Source organism: Temnothorax nylanderi, unplaced genomic scaffold, assembly GCF_030848795.1.
Source record: "Temnothorax nylanderi isolate EJ_2023f unplaced genomic scaffold, tnyl_v1.0 TNYL_tig0012_pilon, whole genome shotgun sequence".
Taxonomy (NCBI): Eukaryota; Metazoa; Arthropoda; class Insecta; order Hymenoptera; family Formicidae; genus Temnothorax; species Temnothorax nylanderi.
Genome location: NW_027249074.1, coordinates 1508214 through 1530261, shown reverse-complemented (window position 1 = coordinate 1530261; position 22048 = coordinate 1508214). Strand labels below are relative to the sequence as shown.

At 39.7% G+C, this 22048-nt stretch overlaps 1 protein-coding gene across 2 annotated transcripts; it reads right to left on the bottom strand.

The window, feature by feature from the left end:
* Window positions 1-919: 919 nt before the first annotated feature.
* Side (motor axon guidance molcule sidestep) lies at window positions 920-21296 on the bottom strand. 2 transcript variants are annotated; one of them, XM_071697467.1, is made up of 14 exons: window positions 21036-21296; window positions 20722-20865; window positions 16735-18746; window positions 10038-10170; window positions 6647-6858; window positions 6457-6567; window positions 6055-6270; window positions 4455-4751; window positions 4053-4183; window positions 3808-3967; window positions 3229-3531; window positions 2564-3028; window positions 1963-2172; window positions 920-1880 (listed from the first exon to the last, which is right to left on the bottom strand). In XM_071697467.1, the coding sequence occupies exons 3-14, from the start codon at window positions 16841-16843 to the stop codon at window positions 1837-1839; spliced, it is 2391 nt and encodes a 796-aa protein (XP_071553568.1). In that variant the 5' UTR covers window positions 16844-18746; window positions 20722-20865; window positions 21036-21296; the 3' UTR covers window positions 920-1836. The 2 variants fall into 2 exon arrangements, with proteins under 2 accessions (XP_071553568.1, XP_071553569.1); XM_071697468.1 differs by lacking the exons at window positions 16735-18746; window positions 20722-20865; window positions 21036-21296 and adding an exon at window positions 15674-15710.
* Between the last annotated feature and the right edge of the window lie 752 nt (window positions 21297-22048).

Genomic DNA, 22048 nt, shown 5'->3' with positions numbered 1-22048 from the left:
AAAATTTGTAAATATCGTATTATATAGTTGAGAGAAAAAGTAAATGTTAGAATTTGAAATAAAAATGGAATGGCCATTTCCAAAACCTGACATCATTGATATCTGTAGTAAAATATGTATAGTAGAAGAAAGTTCAACACATATATAATTAATTTTATAATTGCGTTACAAATAAATGCTGGTATATACATTTGCTTCTTTGCACATGTGGCGCTATCAAACGTATGATTATACAGAGACGTATCGGTGTTTGTACTGATAGCTGATAACATAGATCACGCTTTGGCTTTCAAAAAATAGGAAGAAGAAATTTAATCTTTTATATATTAATATATTTTTTTATTGTCTATAATGTTTTAGAACACCTTCTCTCATTGGAATTAATTTTTTAACGTCTCCCATACACTTATATCGTAAATTGCACAAAAGGCTTCTTTATCGACACTCGGAATTCAGTATATACCTCTAAAATGTAATAACTCGCGGAAGTTGAAAGGTTTATAGTCGATTCTGTAATTTATTTAAGTGCCACGTCAAATTGCGACATGTTAAATGCCGATTCGCTTATTGTAGAGTATTATGTTTGGCGATATGACCGATTATAAAGCCGCACGCGTGTTTACGCGAAATATGATAATTAAATCAACAGCCAGTCCGAGCAGGTTTATTGTCGCTAGTAATTGACAAATTGCAATAGCAATGAGTGATTTCATCGGTAATTTCGATACGTTTGTTACGGAATGCTGTTTGTTACGTAATAGAAATATATATATTATTTACATAAAGATTATTATATTGTTACTTTATCGTAAAATAATTAGGATATCAGTGAACTCTCTCTTTCGCTCTTGCTCTCTTGCTCTCTCACTCTTTCTCTTTCTTTATTTCTCGAAGATAGAGATAAAGAAAACACTATACATATTTTTATGATAATCTTTTTAATTTTATTAATCACTAATAATACAACGTGGCAGTTTATTTCTTTTTTAATTCTATGTATCAATCAATACGTGCGAGTACAGTATTTACAACATCGTACGGAATAGCGTGTGAGCTACGCTGATCAAAGATATTATACAAATTACCCGCTAATAATAATTTATAAACTACCGACTGCTTCAAAAAAAGCACAAGTCCGAAATATAAGTCGATTAAAATGCGCAGTATAATGCAGTGTATGATATAAGCGTAACAAATTTACACATTTCTTAATTGGTTGAACTTGAAATTCATAAAATACGCGCGATTAAAATTTGTAAAAATTCCAAATATCCCAAATTTAGATTAAAAATAGACGTAATTTTTTTGAAGCAGTCTCTATTAAGCGACAAGGTACATAAAATCACGTTTTTAAATCGACGTTAATCTGTTAATACTTACAAGTTTACGGGAATATACCGTACGACTTAGCCTCCTATGCTGTAAAAATATCTGTACATTTTATAACATTATTTTAACCCTAGGCTCTATACAATCTAACGTAAAAACGTCGGCTGCGAACCTTTTACTTTTCTCACGTAAAGCGAACATAAATAACTAATAGAATGTTTCGTAATGCCTCGATTTGTGTTGAAGACCAACAGATTTCCCGACTCGATCATAAAAGGTACCATAGAATGTCACCGTTAATTCTTCGAGTCAGATAATGATACCGATTGCATGGTTAACGGCTACTCGTTATAGTCGTTATAACCGCGATGCAGTTTTACGACGTGATATAAATTCGACGGGACAAATTTATGCGAATGTCGAGGACCAAGCTACACTGTGTATGGAATTCTACTTAACATTGCACTTCGTGTCTTGATTATTTGTAACTGTACAGAATCAGGTGATTCAGTCTTGTAAATCAAGCTCCACTCGATGCAGTAAATCTGGTTCTGAAAAAAGATTTAATAATTTAGGAATTATACGCACTGGTAGTATGCGAAGTAGATCGTCGTTTCTTTCTGTGATAGCTACCCTTTCGGTTTTCCTCAATGTAGAGACTTGTCCTTTGAGAACGCCTATTTTCGTTGGAATATCTGATCCTGGGCTCAATTCTCTGGGCCGGAACGTAGGTCGGTGTGGTGAAATCGTCGGGGCCTTCAATAACGGGAGTGTTCGATCTTTTCCTGCAGATCGCCACGCCGATGATCACTCCGATACCGACGAGGACTAACGCTGCCGCACCTTTGAAATTCAGAGTTGCGTTATGCACATAGAATAAATATAAGGTTTATTAATATATATATTAACAAATTACATAATTAAAGCGAATAAATCAAAATATTACAGTGCGTAATGGAAATCTGAAATCTAAAAATTCACAAATATGGTATTCTTTTACTTTCAAAAGTCTTTTTCCGATCTGGAAAAAAATAATATACGTTACAGCGTCTCTTGATTATAATATTAAAGTAAAAATATTTAAATATAATTTACAAATATTTCCAACAGGTGAAGAAACGATTTTTCGTTTCGATTTAGATTTATTCGCAGCGAACTAGACCGTAGCTTGCCAAGTGATTAGGCGAAATTAGTGCATTGGGCGAAACTAAAAAGCCAGCAGCGTCGATTTTACCTGTACCTGTCAGTGCAATGGCAATGATCATGTTCTCGGAGCTGGCTTGCGGTAGCGCCTTTTTCAGATCTTCCAAAAAGATCCCGCTTCTCTCCAGCTTTCCGCCGATAGGTTCGACGACTCTGACGTGTTCCAGAAGAGCGGGTTCGCTCTTGCCACGTCCGTTGACCGCGTAAACATATACCGTATAGTCGTACCCTGGTTCAAGATCGTGAAGCTGGAAGTTTGGTGTCGGATTCGTGTCCTTATATATGGGAGGAGATGGGTTCCCGACCATTCCCTGATCGCTCTGAGGCGTTTGAAGGGTATGAGGACCGATATGACCGATCCCGGAATTCTTAAGGGATCCCCGTACTTCCAGCAAAAAATGCTGCGGCGACCCGCCGTCCGACCCCGGGATACAATTAACCTCCAGCGAGCTGGTCTCGTTGTACAATGCACAGTCCAGTGGTGGTTGCGGTGCTTCTGGGCGATAAAAAGAAATTAGCATTTGAGTCCTAATGAAGATATAACTCTCTTAAGCAGATCTTAAAAATTTGTGCTGATAAGAAAATACCTTAATTATTTAAAAAAAATTATTTTATTTAGAGACTTATAGTTTCTTTCGTTACAAACGTTAATGAAGACGCAAGAGACGATAACGTAATTAATGGCCAATAACTCACTAGCAGGCACGATGTTAAATATACAGGGTGTCCTTTGCCGTCCGATGCTGTTGCTCGCCCAGCAAGCTAACGTGCCGTAATCGGTCTCGGCACTAGGGGTGTATTCTAACACGCTCACGAGTTCTTTATTTTCGATTCTAGTGTTCGATATAGGTAGAACATCGCCGACAGTGCCGTTATAGGTCCATGAAAATCGTACATAGTCATCAGGCGACGCTTCCACCTCGCACTTGAGCTGTACCGTCGTATGTCGAGCGACGATGATCTCTCTTCTTTCGTTATCTTCTCTGCATCTCGGTGCGTCTATCGAATGTTTACAATTGTTAGGAAAAATGTAAGAAAAGCCAAAGTCTTTTTTATATAAAAATGATAAATATTAAATATTACATGATTATATTAATTATTTTTGGTTTATAAGATTGTTTGAACATACTTTCGCGATATTCTAATCAAAATAATCAATACATTTTCTATCAAACTTTTGATGTTTAAATCAAATTAGAAAATCTCGACACAACTTGTACGGTTTATTTTGGAAAGTTACTATTACGCGGTGTATTAATAAATGTGACTACTCACATTTCATGTGAATAAAAAGCGGCGGGCTATAGGTTTCTCCCACGGCGTTCGCGGCCACGCAGGAGTACTCGCCGATGTGTGCGAGTGCGAGCACGCGGAGTGTCAACGAGTTAGAAGCCAGTAGAATTCCGGCGCTCACGTCGTGTTCCAACCGCTGATTCTACGGGCAAGAACGCGAGGATTTGAATAGCAGTCAATCATGTTAGATAACGAGTCTCTTTTTTCCTCCCTCTCATTTTACTTACATCGTGGTACCAAGTCACTCGCGTCGGTGGCGGGTTGCTTTGTACGTCGCAGACCAACTTGAGATCGTCGCCCTCCCTCAAAGTGTCCAAGACGTAGCCATTAGCCAAACGAGCGACAACTACCGGAGCATCTGTTTGTAATTGGAGAGATTGCGTCATTATTTATTATATAGTATTTGATTTCGCAATAAATGTTGCAGTCTCAGTTAGTGGAGAACTTAAATGTAAAAGACAAGAATCTTGAAAAATATTTTTTAAGAATTTGCTGTTTGTGTTAAAATTCTGTAAATGACATATATCAAAAATATATTCTTAGATACATTTATACATTTAATATGGCACATGTTGTTTACTGGGAAGCTAAATTTCAAAGCTACAAACATTGCAAAGTCGAAAACTCACAGGAGATGCGAAGCGTTTTGACTTCCTCGAGCACTCCTCCGGGAAATCTCGGATTTTCGGCACGGCAGACCAATTCCTTGCCATCGTCGTCTCTGTTGAGGACCAAGACCAGCTTGCTCATCGTCGAGTTACTCCTCTGCGTGGTGGACACGTTGGGATCGCCCATTACATGTTCACCGAGCCTCCAAATGATTCTAGCCGCTGGAGAACTACCCCACGTCTCGCATTTGGCGGTGATTGGACGACCCGCGAAGATCTGTTCCTCGCTCAGACCGATCTTCACGATTGCTGGTTTAACTAAAATACGATAGGAGTTAATAGTAAAAGATTAAATTATACGGATGTAAGATATTAAGTTGTTCGAAAATCTCATTTCTATCAATATTCCGCGGTTCTCTGTTATTTCTTCTTGATTGACTTTAGATTTCTAATATAAGAAGACACGAAGGCAAACAACATGTGAAGATCCAACAAGTAACATACTTCGCTGTCAAAAATTTACATCTGCGGATGTAGGCACGACGGATGATTCCTGCGGGATGCAAAAAACTACCGAGTGAGCCGAGAGCCTCGTCGTCGGCGTTGCGCCACGAAAATAACGGTACGAGGGAGGGTCACAGATGCCCGCCGCCCCGAACCGCGTATTTTTACTTTTGGACGACAATTCCGCGAAATACGACCGTCAAAGGAGTTAAGGAGGTCCGCGCGAAATGGTTGGAATTCATCTCGCTTCCGCCGCGGGTCAGTTGCTCGCAACTATATTTAAATTTCTTTCTTCGCCATGAAATATTGCGGGGTGCAAAAGAATTTTGAATCAGGTTAAATTAATTTTAAAAAACCTAAAAAAAACTAGGTTGATACAAAATGGAAAATCAAATTCGTTTAATTGAAAAATAAGATGGGTGGTTTTTTATATTTAAGTTTTAGGATTGAAAACAGCATGATTGAAAGAAATAATTCATACATCTTTTTAGATTATAGATAAATAATTTGCTCTCTTCCCGTAATGTCTTGAAATATAAGCTCGGTGTTTAGATTTCGAATGCCATCCTTTCCCGAGGATTGCAACAAGTGTTTTTCCCCGTGTCTCTTGTAGATGTAAAGGGTGACGATTTTCCTGTTCAGCTTGACCTAAAAATAAATACGAGAGGAAGGCGTAGGAACGGATGCGCAACGTGTCGATCGAATAAAACGTGCCAAGAGTGCCCTTTAACACGCGCCGGTTGAGATCGCCTTTTAGCACGTGCTTAGGACCGAGAGAACGGCCTTGAAGAGTGTGCGCGCGTTTCTTCTATTTTATTTTAAGCAGATGTCACGTTAACGCGGCATTTATGATCCATTTCCTAGTAATGCCGCTCTTTGCATTTCATCGCTCGAAAAAGTTAAAAAAGCGCCGGAAGATCCCCGAGCCGGAGTCCTCGAGGGCGTAATCGCCAAGAGATTTACGAGCTCGTGTAATCAGGGTCGAAGCTAGAAAACGACTTGAAAATATAATTCGCGAACTACCGTCTTGTCCTTAAAAATTTTCCTGAGATTAATTTCAATTTCTAAAAATTATCTAAATGTAATTTAGATGCTTTACATAAAATGCGATATTTACGGTATATGTCGAGGGGCACCTCACGGACAACAGGTTTCTCCATCGGTCCGGATTGAGCCCTGCATTCGAGCTTCGCTCCCCACAGTGACTTGGTGACTTTGTCGATAAACAAGTGGTTCTCCGTAAATCTGCTCGACGAGCCGATAGACGACGTATCGACTACTCCATCCAGGAGCTCGCCGTCCTTCCACCACGTTACTGAAGGCTTAGGTCTACCTGTGAATCAATTATGCACGTGGTTTTCCTATCAACGATTCTCAACACAATTTGTACGAATACTGCTTGCAAGATTGAATAATATAGAACGATGACGCGATAATATTCACCAAATAATGATGAATATTGATGTACGTAATTATTCATTGATGATAAAACTTAAAAAGATAAATCGCGTATTCGTACCTCCAGACACTTGACATATCAGAGCAAGGTTGTAACCCTCGAGGAAGGGACCGCCCACCCCCGTTACCTCTCGTCCTTGGGCATCGTATATCACAGGCCTACTTGGTTGTTCTGAAAGAGTCAAGCATGATAGTGTAACGGATGTTTCGTCACTCTCTTTGTCATGTTCTTTGAGAAACGCGATAGTTACCAACTAAAGTCAAGTTTACGTGAAAGTTTCGCGTCGGGGAGTCCATAAAGTCCACTCTGCACCTGAAGACCCCTTGGTCTTTCAGCGTCACCTTGGTGACTTTTAATTTTGCCCGGTGACCGTCGCCGACCTGGAAGTACGTTCGTCTCCCGAGGTCGTCGCTGACCGCCCAGTGGACGGCACCAATCAAGCTACCATTTCTCGCGTCCAGACTGTAGAAAGAAACAAATGTGTCAAATGACAGTGTATAACATAATATTATAAGAATATAATATTATATTATATTATAAAGATATAATATAATATAATATTACAGGAATAATAATTAAGATTATTATTTCGGCTGATTCAAATTATTTTTTTAACACGTAATTTGTATTTCTCTCAAATCAAATCTAAATCAAGCGAATGAAAATAAAATGAACAACTCGTTTTAGTGAGCGACTTGATGGATAAAAATTTTTAAGCGTTGTCATATTATTGCCATTTTCAAAATAATCTAACAAAACTTCAAGGAACTATTAAATGTTACTTCCTCTCTTTGAAACGTTCTTTTTAATTCTAGTTAATCAGGAGAATCTACTTTTATTTTTTTTTTAAGATAAAAATATTTACTTGAGCATCGTTATTCAAGGAATGCCTCTTTCAGCTGAAGCGCCATTGATTCAGTCAAGAGGAATTTTCTAAACCAAGCTTCTCCATCGCGATCTTGAGCATTTCCGGTACGGAAACTCGGTAAACATCGCGCTTTCGCCAATTGGCGGCTCTCAGTGACTAAACTCGCGTGCATCGCGCGTCTATTCGCGGCCGAGAAAAAAGGACAGTTGGCAGACTCGCCACTCGCGGGATTTAGATCCTCTTAGCTTCAGAGAGCTGGGTATTACGCAATGACGGGAACAGGAAATCGTTCCGGCGCGCGGCGGAAAAACGGACAGCTGGCACAGGAAAAAGAGATACCATTAAACTGTTTACCGCACGTCCGCGCAATTCGCCGTTGATATGCAATTGACAATGATCTTTGCCAAATACGCCGTCAAAGTCGACTCTTGGAAGCAACTGAAGATGGAAAGTTCCATCTCGTGTAACTCAGATTATGTGCCGTGAAATTGAGCAGAGCCATCTCCTATCCGTTGAAATGGAGAATAAGACAGTTCTTCGAACGCACGAAATGTTCTCCGCTACGGGGAATTCGGAGGCGTAAAATGCAAAAAGCAACCGGTAGAATAACCCTTTCTTAAATCATGTGCGTTCAATGGACCAAGTCGTGATTCAACGTCGTCGTAAAGCCGTTAAAAAGATTTTAAATATCCATCCGTCGTTTACGACAAATTACTTCGATATTAAACGAAATTCTCCTCATTTTATACGTTGAAATAAAAGATTTGAATATTGCGATAAAACATTTCGTCGCCGGATTCGAAGCGCCGCAGCGCAAATTTCTTTCGACTCGGCGCAATTCATTTCTCCTTTTTTTCTGCCATTTCGCGACCATTTCAGCGACTATCGGAATCCACGGCAGAGTCTGTGAGAAACGCTTCACCAGCAGAAGGCACAAATAACTAGAGACTGCTTTATCCCATCCTCGCAACTCATTCGCGCTTCCCTTTGACGCTCTACGATCCCTTTTGCTTGTTGTAGTTCTTCTATGAAGGTCCTTTGATATTACCCGGAGCTCTATGCTCCCTTGTGAGCCTTATAACCATCAACGTTTCTGATAACCACTCGCTGACAGTTTCCTGCATCTTCCCCATTGCACGATGCGCTTTCGCATTGCATTTTTAGCTGCCCGTATTTTCTCTTGCCGTCCCGAGAATTTCTATGAGATTCACATAAAATCATCCCGGAGCGAGACGATATTTACTTTTAATAAAAATCTGTTAATATAGCTCAAGTTCCTATAATTCGTTTTTCTTTTTATTATTTTCCAAACCTATTTATAACCTTTGATAACAATTTTTTTCTTTAATTTCTGATTTCGAAATTTGATTGAAAAATATGTCTTGGTAATATACACAGCTACTAATATAATGTAATAATATATACAATGAGATTAAACCAACTCGTGTATTTATATAACATTTTAATTCTTTAGCAAATGAAACACGAGTGTGAAAATTTGAAAAGCAGATCATAATAAAATAATAAAAATTCGTAATAAAAATTCTTTCAAACACACGACCTTTATACACGGTTCCATTTATTTTTCATAGACAAACGAATGGTAGTTGATGAGGAAACATATCTTGCTTTACGATCCCAGAGACCGTTTTCGTAAATAAGCGACGCTCTGTTTAATACTCGTGTCGGCCGAAAAGAGTCCTCGATCGACTGCTATTTCTGAAGCTCGGGGTCTATGTTATGAAATTCCATCATTTCACACTTCCGATCGTGGAAATTCGGTCGAATTATTTATACAGTCCTGATCTAGCTTAACTTGAATTTCCTCGTGTACGCATCAATGCGCAATGCATCTGTTTCTATAATCGTCCACGCGATGAGAATTTGAATAAAGAGGATATGGTAGGATGATAAATAATGATTTTCAAAGCGCTCCATATAAATCGTGCACAGAAAACTTGGTTTATAAAATAAAATTTATATCAATTCTGAATATATTAAAAATTAATATTGTAATAAAGACAAATATATATGTAAGATAAATATTTGACAGAAATTTTATATTAATATTTTCAAAATTTAGAAGCTTCATTTGACGATTCTAATTATTTTAAATTAATTTTAGTCTTTTAAACTCGAAATAATTAAAACCGACGGTTAGTCTTTTTTCATATAAAAGTATCACCTAATTACTGAAGACAATTTTTAGAATTGAAATATAGGTTGTGCTTAGTTAAATCGACTGTTAATGAGCCCGTGATATTTATATGTCGCGAGCACGGCACGTTGGAGGTGTCCATAATGAGAGTTCATGCTCGAGCCTAGGCTTGTGCCGGGATATTTCGAGATGTGGCTTCAGAACAATGGCATCCCATCCCCTAATAACGCGGACCTAGCCGGTATTCGGCAGAAAGTCAGCCACGTGAATCAGTTTTCGCGTTCTCAGAAAACAGGAAATCGACAGCAAGGAAGAATATTTTTAAGCTTTAAGACCGCGCGCTCAGTTAAGCAAAAAAATTTCGCTTTTGCTGAAATGTTTTGAGAAATGTATTTTGATCTGCATATAAATTTGCAGAAGCTTCCTACAGACCTCTACGTTTCTCCTTTTTTCTAATTTTTGACTAGTGACTCGTAGCTTGGTTGAGATTCGTGAAATTAATGGCATCTTTCGCAGAGTTAAATTCAGTTGGGTTGACGTCCTATCTTTGTGGCGTTAGCGCCACGTAAAAATAGTCGGATCGGGGTAGGATTATTTTTAAAGTGCAAGACTCGCCTGTAGAGCGGTATCCCGATGTTGTCCTTGAACCAGAGAACCATGTTAACCGAATCCTGCGGCGTCGGCGGTGTGAGGTCGCATGGCAGCTCTACATCGTCGCCTTCGGTTGCCCAGACTAATCTCACGGGCACTGAAAAGGGATAAATTGCATATTTTCTAATAGTTTACGCTCTAATACGTTTATCATATTTTTCTTCTTAATCTAAAACTTTATCATAATTTTAGCACTTTATTTTAAGAGATTCAACCAAGGGATTTAGAAAGTAGAATATTGGAATACTCGTTCAAAATTAGATCAATAACCATCGCACATCGTTCTAGTTAAAAGTCGAGATACAAATCTTTCTTGTGATACATGAATCATACGTTTTTTGCGATTACTCTCACGAACGGCTGACAGAAGAATACATAAATCAGCGAATTATCATATAAACGTTAGCAACAATCAAAGACTGTAGGAAGATAGTGTTCTAATATTGTTTTAAAATTCTAGTTTATAATTATAGGAGTTTAAAATAATATAGTATGTAATTTTAAAATAAATATAAAATATTTAAATTTTGCATATTTTATAAATATAGACACAGATTATAGTCTATTATATATGTAATATATAAATATTATTTAACGCACACAAATTTTTCCAATTTTTAATTACACAATGGTAATTCTAAAGTTTTGAAATTGATATATTTCAGAGCAAACAAATTGACAATTAAATGCGATTAGAAATGCTCTTGTCTGTTATCTTCGGAAACTTCTTGACATAATTGTTTCCCTCGCAACTCTGCCAGCTCATCACATAATTGTAAGCAAGACAGTGAATATCAGTTCGATGCACCATTGTCCATGATTTTACGCGGCTCTCAGCGTGCGATTTAAACTTAGATTCGCCACATCGTTATGAAGTACCAGTGCAGAAAATAGAAACGATATAGCATAAGCCGACCGGCCGGCCGGACGGTCGTCGTCGCACGTGCACGAGGCGCGCTGCTGTTAATGCACATCCCGGTATGCCATTGATAACTCTGCCATTGTGAACGCATACATTTCGAGACGTATTCCATCATATTTTATCGAGTTACCATTTTTTTTTCTTCGACAGAACTCAATAGACCTACGGAACACTCTAAGATATAATACTTCGAATGTATGAACGAAAAGATTTTTCTGCATATTGTACAAACTATCGCAGGAGGAGAAACAAAAGTCACATAAATTTTTACGCCGTTACTTATTAAAACCGTACCGAGTTTAGCAAAGCGGATGCATTTCTCCCGTGCACAACATCGTACACGTGGCCACGCGAGCATAACGACGGTGCCGTTCGCGAGGAACCGCTTCATTAGTACGCCGCTACATGTTTCATCGCCCTCAACGAGCCTTTAAGAACCTGATGAGAGGGTTGCGACTAAGCGCTCTGTCGAGTTTTACATTGGCGGTTAGATATTCTTGCCGTACAATCAACGGCGCGTTTGCACCTGTTGAAGCATTCAAGGAAGAATCTTGAAGCTTTAGATTGTTACATAATTTCAAATGTTAAATTACTTAAAAAGATTTGATTACAAATATTTTGTAACATTCATTTTTTTATACATTTTAGATATGGATTCGACCGTCTGCAAGTGAATTGCGAGTGAAATATTATTATTAATAATCGGGAAAATTTGTACTTTTTTCCTACGGTTTTTATTTTTATTTTTATTTTAAGGATATATCACCTCTTTATCTTGAAATTACAAATTAGACGAAAACTCTTTAATAATGAAATAGGATACAGTCCATCGTATTTCATTATTATTTCAGTTTCTCTCTGGAACAAAAACGACCATTTTCTCCCTTTATGGCATGAGTATATATTTCTTTCATTTCAATCTCACAAAAAAGTAAAAGCTTGCGGTTAAAAAGAATAGATCTGTTGTTTTTAAGCGGTCGGCTACCGCATGCACCTGTCTTCCACGCGAGAAGAAAATGAATATGCAGTTCACGGACCCCAAAGTGGATCGCTGCGCACGTTCCTCTTGTTTTTTCTCTCTTCTTTCTTTTTAATGTAAGAAGTAGAGATATTTCCTTCCTCTTTTTCTCTGTTTTTTCTCGACTTTCAGAAGAGTCGATCTAAAGATCGAAAGAAAAAAAAAACGCTTACGCATCGGGTGGTTATGTAAATAATAGTCGACCGAGAGGGACAACTCTGCTATTTTTGTATCGTGTGTTCGTTGGGAAATCGTGCTTCCGGCGACTCGCATCTATTTTCGTACGGGTCATAGCCTGGCCTCTTTCCCTGCCCTTCCTTTCACTCGATCGTGCATCTTCCGTTCGCGGATCGAATTCGCGGTCGTGCTTGTCATACGATGGAGTTTTTCCATGCACGCGTAACAGGAGAAGATCACTGACTTAGAAAATAACTTAAAGAAACGTAACGAAAGAACATGAGATTTATATAAAACTTAGGGAGACAATATTTACGTAAAATGGATATCTAAAATAAAAACTTTAGATTTAAGTAAAAAAAAATTGCACATAAATGAGTCGATTTATAAACTGTTATTAGTGATACTAATAATACTAATAATTTTTTAATTATATTTAAAAATTTTTATGATAACTTGGAAGCTAGCTTTATAATATATGTAAGCACACAAAGACGAAAATTTCATCTAAATAAAATGATTAATGATAGTAACAATAATGACCGATTTGAAAGCTTGATTTATCGAATTGAAATCGATAAAGAGTTACGAAAGCCGAAACGATTAGAAATTCCTATTTGAGAAATAGGCAATATATCTCATCTCGATGCTTAGTAATTATTTACGAAGAGCATGTGGCCACCTACCTAAATTATCCGGATCTATTTCAAAATAACGAGCCACACGCAAACCCGACAATTATGTCGACATTTTCGGTCGACCACCTTCTGTTCCTTTCGACCTCCCTGCGAGCTGTCCGTCCCAAGGGTCGCCCGAGGGATGGAAAAGGAGGGTACACCGGGATAGCTTTGACCACTTTGTATGATAATTTCACCAATACTGTGACCCACGTATCTCGCGTGGTTCCCTCGTTACATTAGTCAAACCTGTTCCGCTTTCAAAGGGCAACCCTTTCCCCATGTTCCACCTCGCTATTTTATCCTTCGACCCTTGATCACCTTGAGTTTAAACATTGACAACGCAATGTTTTGTGATCAGCGTCGGAATGATAACAGATTGCGATTTTATCTTTCACGGAATACACTTTATACTTTCACATGTATAACACTTTAGCATTTCATTATAGCTGAGTTCATGAATAATTTCATGGAATTAATCGTTTAATCTCGTGGATTTATAATCGTGTCAACTGTCAATTTAAAAATGAAAATTCTCTAATGATCCCAGTTATACATCCACCGAATAATCCGTTGCAATCGCTGCCGATGCGAGAATCGCCAATTATTTCGATAGTTGCATATTAATGAATAATAGATTGAAGCTATTAACTATTTCAATGATATTGCTCCGTACGTATTTCATGTATCTGTATATTATCTCTGTCTTCCATATAATTTTGGTGCATATAATCACACATATACCTCCGTCTGTATACGTCCGTAACGTTGGCGACATGTGTCATGCATAACAACGCATGAGTTTAGGATCAGTAAGCGGCTGGACAAATGTCAAAACGCGCTGCAATTAATTACAACGCGGACGTTGTTTGATGAATCAACGATTACTCGAATCAATAAAGACTCGGCTACTATAAATATTAAATAATAATACAGCGGCGGTGTATCATACTGCAAAATGTTTGTAAAACGCAATTCACGCTAACTACGCTAATTACGCTTTCAATTAGGCATTGGAAATAACGTATAATTATCGCGAATAATGCTCCGGAATATATAAATGTTTGTTTCCATTTAATGGAGAGTTATCTTATTATACTTTATATCATTTCTGATGTTTGCAACAATGCGTACTAATTAGAAGCATGTGCCAACATGTTGAACGTGTAATAATTCATACTTAACATTTTGTGAAATTAAAATATTATTCTACTCACATTTGTCTTCGTATATAAATTTAGACATTCATATTGGCATTCTAAATTATTTTAAACTTAATTGACTAGTTTGTCAAACAATGTAAGATAACTTCATCCTTTTAGGATATTTTTTTTTAGCAAAATTAAAAATAAAAAACATTAAAATAATACATTAAAATAATTTAATGTAAAATCGACTCTTTCTTTCACAGAAAAATTGTTCTATCGAACATATCTTATAGATAAAATACAAATTGAACTGTGCATCAGGATATTAGTAGTATGCGTTGTTATATCGAGAGTGTTTGAGATGCAACGATGCACACCCGTGATCTCCCAAGCGCGAAAAGCACGCTGCAGTGGTTTATGTGTTTTCATTTCGCAGAAAGTGTTGCTTTCGCAACTGGCCGTTCCACATGACTTTTACTGTTAAACAAACATGTAAAGCCTCTCGGGATACCTACATGAGCGTGATGATAAATGGCGAGATTTCATCATCTTTCATATATAGGCAAACGATCGATATTGTAAAACTATCAGGGCCTCATCGAGCTTAGTACTTTACACATGTTTCTGTACATATATATTTAGCTATACGTTTTCAATAATATATTTTGGTGAAATAATACATTTTTTTATATCTGTCGCTGTTGCAATGGAATGGCATCTCGAAATTTATGAATACATCTTGTCTGTTGGCAACGTCAATTCGCAATTCATAATGATTCCTTTAGTCGTATATCGTATGAGTGATCACATAGTTTACAATGACATAGAGCCAGAGATTCGAAGGTTTCTTTCCACTCGCTGAAAATAAGTTGCGCGAATTCTTTCGTCGCGAAATCGAAACGATCCGAGTTCCTACGATCGCGTGGTATCTGTGAGGGACCATCGACGAAAATATCCACTCGCTAATTCGCGCTTATGACGTTTCCTATTTTCGACCGACTGTTTTCCACGTGGCAGAATCCCACTACGCACGTTATCGTATCGCGGATATAATTCGCGAGTAGATAAATCGCGTGCGGCTGCTTTATCTTAACGGTCACAATGCGATCGTACTGGTATTATGTCGCTCATTAGCTTAACACGCTGCGGTTTAGTACTTTTTCCGTTGCATTAGTATATCGTCACGCAATTAGAAATAGGAGAGCATTAACGTTAGCCGACGTTATTATTTTATTATCTTAATTGAAATTTACCTCGATGTCCCTCTCGCATTTAATTGACGGAGTTAAAAATATTTAAAAAAGACACTATAATATGAAATAATATTTCCGCGTTTATTTCTAATAAAATTCCCATATCATTAAGTTATTATACAATTATAAAACAGCTACAAGAATTGAGACGCTGAATATGTTACTGGCTGTGTCGTGACTACAAAAACGAATTTAATTTCACTTGTTACACGTTTTACAACCGAGGTGGTCCCTTCCGGATTCCGCGTGATATTTTTTTTCACAGCTGTCCTCGCGATTTTCCGAGAGTGTCCATGGCTCGGAGATTAATAACGTAATTATTCTGGCATACTGGCGAACGTCGGCAGTCTCGCCAAATTAAACTGGCGGCGTCTATTTCAGACGACTGTTTCAATTTTTGTCTACCTGTCCATCGTCGTGGCATAGCTATTACCGTACTCGCCAGTTCTTCCTCGCGACACGACTAATTAAATTGTTCATGCGTGTACGTTTCTTACGCGACAGCGAGTGCATCGTTTTATCTGCTTCCTTCTTTGTGCATTGCACATTGAGATATCGCATTATAATAATATCAACAGGAAATGACGCATCATATGAGACTGTTCGTGATGCGCTAGAGATTGAATCACACAAATGGTGCCTTGATTGAATTTTACGAACGCTAAAACGTCAGTAGGTCGCATGCGGGCCTGTGGGTTTATTTAAACCTTCCGGTTGATTTCCGAATAGTTAAAAAGTATCAAGATACCTCACAAGTCATGTGAGATATCTCAAAATAATCCAGAATCATCGATGGTTTTTCTTACTCGATATCATCTTTTAGCCTTTTTTTTTACTAATAATAGCTATTATTTATTTTCTATTTATTCTTCTCTCTTATCTGTTTTTCTTTTAAATACAAATTATTAATTATTCTTAATAATTATTATGTGAACTGACCGTTATGATTAATAACTACAGGTATATCGTTGAAGTATTGTATAAAATTTTTATGCTGGCTCATTAATTTTCTCTCTCTCTCTCTCTCTCTCAATAGATAAAATATAACAGTATCAAAATAGTCGGAAACGATTTTAGTATCGAAGAGAATTTATTAAAAGTCACTTGTCTCACCCGCGCATGACGTTGGTGCAAAGTTTATGGGTTAGCGTGTAAACGTAAATGTAAACTTGGAGGGCGCGTTGAACTTCAAGCGAATACCACGTTAATAGCCTCGTTGACGGATCTGACCTGTTAATTAGATGTCAATCTTCTGACAGTTTCGGGCAACGAGAACTAAGGCGCTTGCATACCTTCGTCTTGTACCGAAGATGGTGGTTGACGGTTGAAAATAGACGCAATTACCCGGGGTATCTCAAGCTCCGACTTTAGTGTAATTCGGGAACAAATTTAGCGATAAAAATATGTTTAGGATGGCAGATGTTGGAGAAAACTCCAGATAGCATTTCGAGATAAGGAAACCCTACCTTTGTTTTGAAATTCCGACGACGTCTCCTCCGCAGCCGCGCCCATTCGGCGAGTCCTTAGCACCATCAGCAGACTCGTCAGAAATACGTATCCCGACGCGCAGCGCATTTCGATATCGTCTTCTATCTGGTTCAGGTGTCGCGATGGCTGCACTCAACACGTCGGATCCGCTCTCCCGTCACAGGGCGCAACATTCGATCTCAATCGATCAAATTGAGTTTTCCAAATATAAGCCGCAGAATTTGATTCAGCGACAGTCCTTCTCGCGAGGCAGACGTGGATCCGAGAACAATTTCGATCGCGCCACTTCCACGATCGATCGCGACCACTCGAAGGACTCGGAAAATCCAGGCATTCTCGACGTCCTCGCGATTTGATTGTTCTTAACGCTCGTATAACGTTGCACCGGTCCTTTGCGTTATATTAATAACAAATATTTATATATTAATAAATAATTATTTTTATATTATTTGTAGTCACCACACGTTCTATGATCTCGATCTGAATCCTAATTTTTTTCAATCGCTATGTCTCACTTCAAAATAGTTTAATTAGAATTATAAAAAGTCCCTGTGTTTTCTCCACGCCCTTTCGTAACTATGTTTGATTTGCACGAAAAACTTTTGGATTTCTCTCCCTTCTTAAAATTTTCAATCTTCCGCAAACATATCAGTATTCGACGGCAGTTCAATAATATTTATTCATTTATTCAACGGTGGACCCTTATTCTTTGTCGGTCCTATTCAGTCGAAAGTACAAAAAGCCACAGGCGCCAGCGACACAATTCACGATCTCCTGGTCCTTCGACGAGTTCTTTCACGCCCGCCCTTTCTCCTCCCCTCGCTCGTTATTAAGCCGGACGCGTGTGTCTTGAAATCTTTTGATTAACAAAACCAGTCGGTATTTTTCCGGCTTTCTTTGTGTGCCTTTCTTTCCTCGTTTCTTCCCGTCGAAACTCCTCGCCTTACGGCATTCGATCTGGTCGTCGTCCTCTTCGTCCGCTTTGACTTCCTCTAACGTTCGCGCGCTTCTTCCTCCTCCTTCGCCGCCCTCTCGAGGAATTTCAACTTTGATCCTACGTCTCGGGCGCGTGCCTTTTGCGCGCCGCTTTTTACCACCGATCCCCCTTACTTCGCTTCTGACGTTATTCTTGGTAGGTGGTCCTTCTTTTGCGCGCCGCGCGGTTTAATTTAGAGACGCGCTCAGGTGGCACTATCGCGCGTCACTTTCACGCTTCTTTATTAGCAGCGTTAATAATTATCGTCTGTATTCTCTTTCACCGATGTCTTGAATTTAATGACAGAGAAATCGAATATCTTCGCGTATAATGGGGTCTCTCAAACTAAATAAATCGAGAATGAGGTTTAGATTAAAAGAATAATTTTCTAGGCTCTCCAAAGGAAGGATTGGCCAACAATTGACACTTCAGCGTTTTAAAGAGAAAATGTATTTTATTAGCACGCGAAGCGAGCCACAACAGCACTTGCGAAGAACTCGTAATATTGATACTTGCGAAATAGCGTTCGAAGAAAAAGTACATGCAGTCTATCTGACAGTACCACACACTCGCGATAGATACGAAAGCGATTTAAATCTCGCATCACATAGAACCGCGTAAATTCTATTCGAGTGTTTCGAAACGGGGAAGACGGAGCACGTGTGGTACTCCGAATAAATCTTTATCTGTCGGGATAATCCTCACACACAGGGGTGCAATCGGCGACACCGGAGACACTGACGTACTCTCGGATTTAGTTTCAGCCGCACTTGCAGCTGGTACCTGCAAAGATCCAGGATCTCACACTCGTTCACTCTCGTGCGCGCGCGCGGGCACGTGTGCTCGATGTCGATTTAATCGGGAGGCGATACCGGCGCGATAAGACGCGTCTCGTGTTCTCGCGTCGGCGAGGCGAGATCGGTATCGCTCGGGCGGATCGACGTCCCCGTCGTCGTCGTTATGATCGTGCAATCGTCGTCGTCGGCGTCGTCGTCGGCAGCGACTGCCACGAAACTAAAACCAAAACCGAAGACACGCGTTTAGTTTCCCCTACCCGGGACACCCTCGCCCTTCTCGCGCGCGACACACGCACTAATACTCCACTTCACGCACGCACGTACGAAACGCGGGCACGCACCTACACGCCTAAAACCGCACACGCGCGCCTTCGGCGCGAGCACGAGGGAATTGCACACTCACACACCCTGGTTCCGGTGCATAGGTGCATTTGCGCGGACGTGAGAGTAATGCTAAATAAGAGTCTAAGTAACGCATGCAAATGCCACAATGAGTAATACCTTTTGTAAAGTGAGGACGTAAAACGAGGCATTTGTCTGTGTTACGTGGAGGACTGTAAATTTTATTGATTTTCGTGAAGCATACTGAAAATTTTACTGGCTTTATTCTTTAATTCTATGTCATGGATTCATGACATCATGTCTGTTTATAATTCACGATAGAATGTGGAACAGCAAAATTTATAATTTACAATTTATATGTCATGTATTTTGATATGTACATACATATGTCAAATTTTTTCAAATATTTCCTATATTACGTATTAAAGATAAAATTTTAAATAGAATTCTGTTTAATTGCAAGTTATAGATCGTCTAAAGCGGTATTCTCTCTAGGAATGTGCTATTATATATAAACTCGATTTTCTTATTTTTATACACAGCGTCGGCATAGGTATGCTGTTCTTTAAAGAGAGTTTTATACATATCCTTCTTTTATACACATCCTTCGAGAAAGATTTTCTTCTGAAAATAGTTACAACGTACCTATAATAGGATTTGAAATAACAACCTTATTTGAGATGTCCATTTTCCAGGGAAATGGCACTACATAATATAAATTTTGCCCGCAGCTAGATATATCAAATCCCATCGAGTTACTCTAAATCAATTAGTGAATTCTGCGTAATTCCGCCGGGTTTGAATTTCAATGCTATACGGACAATAGAAAACGGTCTACGTGTTCGGTCGCGACAACGACCGCGCTAGACAGTCGGCGCGAAACGTATGTTTACCGTCTCCGTAGGCCATACATATCCGCGATATCGCGAATTGAATCACACCGAAATTCTGCCTGGTTGCGAAAGTACGCTGTATCGAATACCGCGTGTGCGTTCGTGCGTGCGAGCGCGCGCGTACACGCACACGCGCGCGTTCCGCTCCGCCGCGCGTCTCCGTCCCGATCCTTCCGCCACGGAAAGGCAACCCCGAGCCAGAGTGCTGAGTTTGGTGCGCTGGAATAAATGTACAGGGGTGGGTTTCTGGCGTGTCATTGTACGGACGATTACGCGATGCCGGCCGACCCGGCCGGAGGGGCTGATGGAAACGCCAGAGCTACAGTGATCTCGAGCTAGCCGGCCGAGGGTGGAGCGGAGACCGTTGTTGGGTTCCGGAGCGGGCGAGGGTCAGGAATGCGTTCTGAAAGGATCGGACGTTCCTCGAAGCGTCGCGTCGCCAGCCGCGATGCATCGAATTCTGCTTGTTTGCCCAAGGGCCCCATTGTTGCGCCCGGGGCAGTTTCACGCGCGTGCCACGATTTCCTGTCTGTCACGCGCGTTCACTAGTCGCGCTCGCGCGACTTTCTGGTTTGCTTTTGTAGCGGGGAAAGGCATTCTGAGATCCTCCGCCGCAGGATCGGGCCTGGTGTTTGCTCTCCGGGAGAGAGCGACTTTGGAAAACAAAATTCTCGAATAGACGGAGAACCGACGTTGGCCTTTCGATCGACGAGCGTACATTCCGGAGTCGCGGGGTCTTTATAAACATATTTTCTGTCGGTTAAAAATATTTCGCATGTTTTGCCAGGATCAGATCTGATGTTTGCTGTCTGAATACGATTCTCGGTAAATAAAATTCTTGAATTAGACAAATTACTACCAGCTGTCAATTAGGTATCCATCTTTAATGTGATATTTTTTATAATTTTATCTCTTATTATTTTTTCATAGTCCATAATTATACGTTGTTTACTAGACTTTATTAAAAGCTTCTTATTTCTTTGAGCGCGTCATATCCTCCAGAGTGCCACAAATTCCTGTTTGTCACGCGTGTCACTTTGCTCGAAAATATCTCGTATCCTCTTAGAGCAGATTTGATGTTTACTCCGATCGCGGTTTCCACTAAAACAAGAGACAAATCCTTAATTTCAACTTAACCACTTTCCAAGTATGACGTACACAGGCCACAAATGCATATCCAAACTTAGCAAACGCAACTCGCGGGGTAGAGTGACTATTATTATTACTACTAACGTCCTCCCGTCGCTATTATTGTTACTGCCATTACTCACCGCGGCTTAGGCTCATTAGGCGAATTTGCTAGGCGCATTTGCGTCGCAAGTTTTGCCAAGCAGAAACGCCCGCGAGAAACGAGAATTTTCGCGTTGTCCCTAGAGCCTCGCGCTCGCTCTCGCCAACATTCGCGCGCTCGTTTCCGCCAGCGTAAACTTCCTATAAATAAAATGCACGCTTCTCCGTCGTTTCCGTTCAAATTTCGTCGCTGCGAAACAAGTAGTAGCGGCACGGCGACCGCGTTCGCGCGCGGCACGCAGGGCCGCACGGGTTTTACGGCGCCTGTAAAACTTTCTAGCCTTGGCGCTTCGGTTCGCAGCATCTCTATTTCGGGACTCCCGTCGCCGTTCCGTTCGAGCTCTCCCTCGCTGGATGCCGCGCACTAGCAACCCTCCTCTCTCTCTCTCTCTCTCTCTCTCTTTCTCTCTCCTTTTATCCGACCGGCGTACGCACCCGCGCGACGTAGCACGAGAGGAGCACTTTTCGCCTGCCTCAAGCTCAATGCCCCGTAAGTGATTACCCGGAAAAGTGCTGCAAATTGCGTAATCGTCAACGCATAGTGTGTCGCTAATGAAAGTGGTAGCGATGTTAATATATCGGAAATAACAAGCTGTTAGATACACTCTATTTCAATCGGAAAAATCGAAGATTCAAAGAAGCAATAGTAGCTTTGACATCTTAACGGAAAAGGGATAAACCTTAAATGTTCTTAGAATTAGAATCGGAGTTTTTAGACATTTTTGTAATTATTCTGAGAGAATTACAAATAATTCATAATTATGCAGATTTAGAAAATTACTGGTAGCATTGATGAAGCGATATTCTCATATATTTTTCGGTTTTCGCTGTAACTTTCGTGCAAAAAGGCTAAACAAATGTTTAAAATAACGGCGATAATTGTTGCAGAAGGACAAATATTTATACTATTAACTCGATGAACGGAAAGTTTGTTTCGCAACCGCGGCGGAATGGTGGGTTTAACTTTGACAGTAATTTTAACATTATTTTTCAT

Bases quoted from the DNA above. Each gene is read 5' to 3' on its own strand.
- Side (XM_071697467.1), bottom strand. From the start codon at position 16,843: ATGCGCTGCGCGTCGGGATACGTATTTCTGACGAGTCTGCTGATGGTG. The intron at 4,752-6,054 runs GTAAATATCGCA...ATCGTATTTTAG, and splicing joins GGTGCCCCTCGACATATACC to TTAAACCAGCAATCGTGAAG. The intron at 2,173-2,563 runs GTAAAATCGACG...TGAATTTCAAAG, and splicing joins CATTGCACTGACAGGTACAG to GTGCGGCAGCGTTAGTCCTC.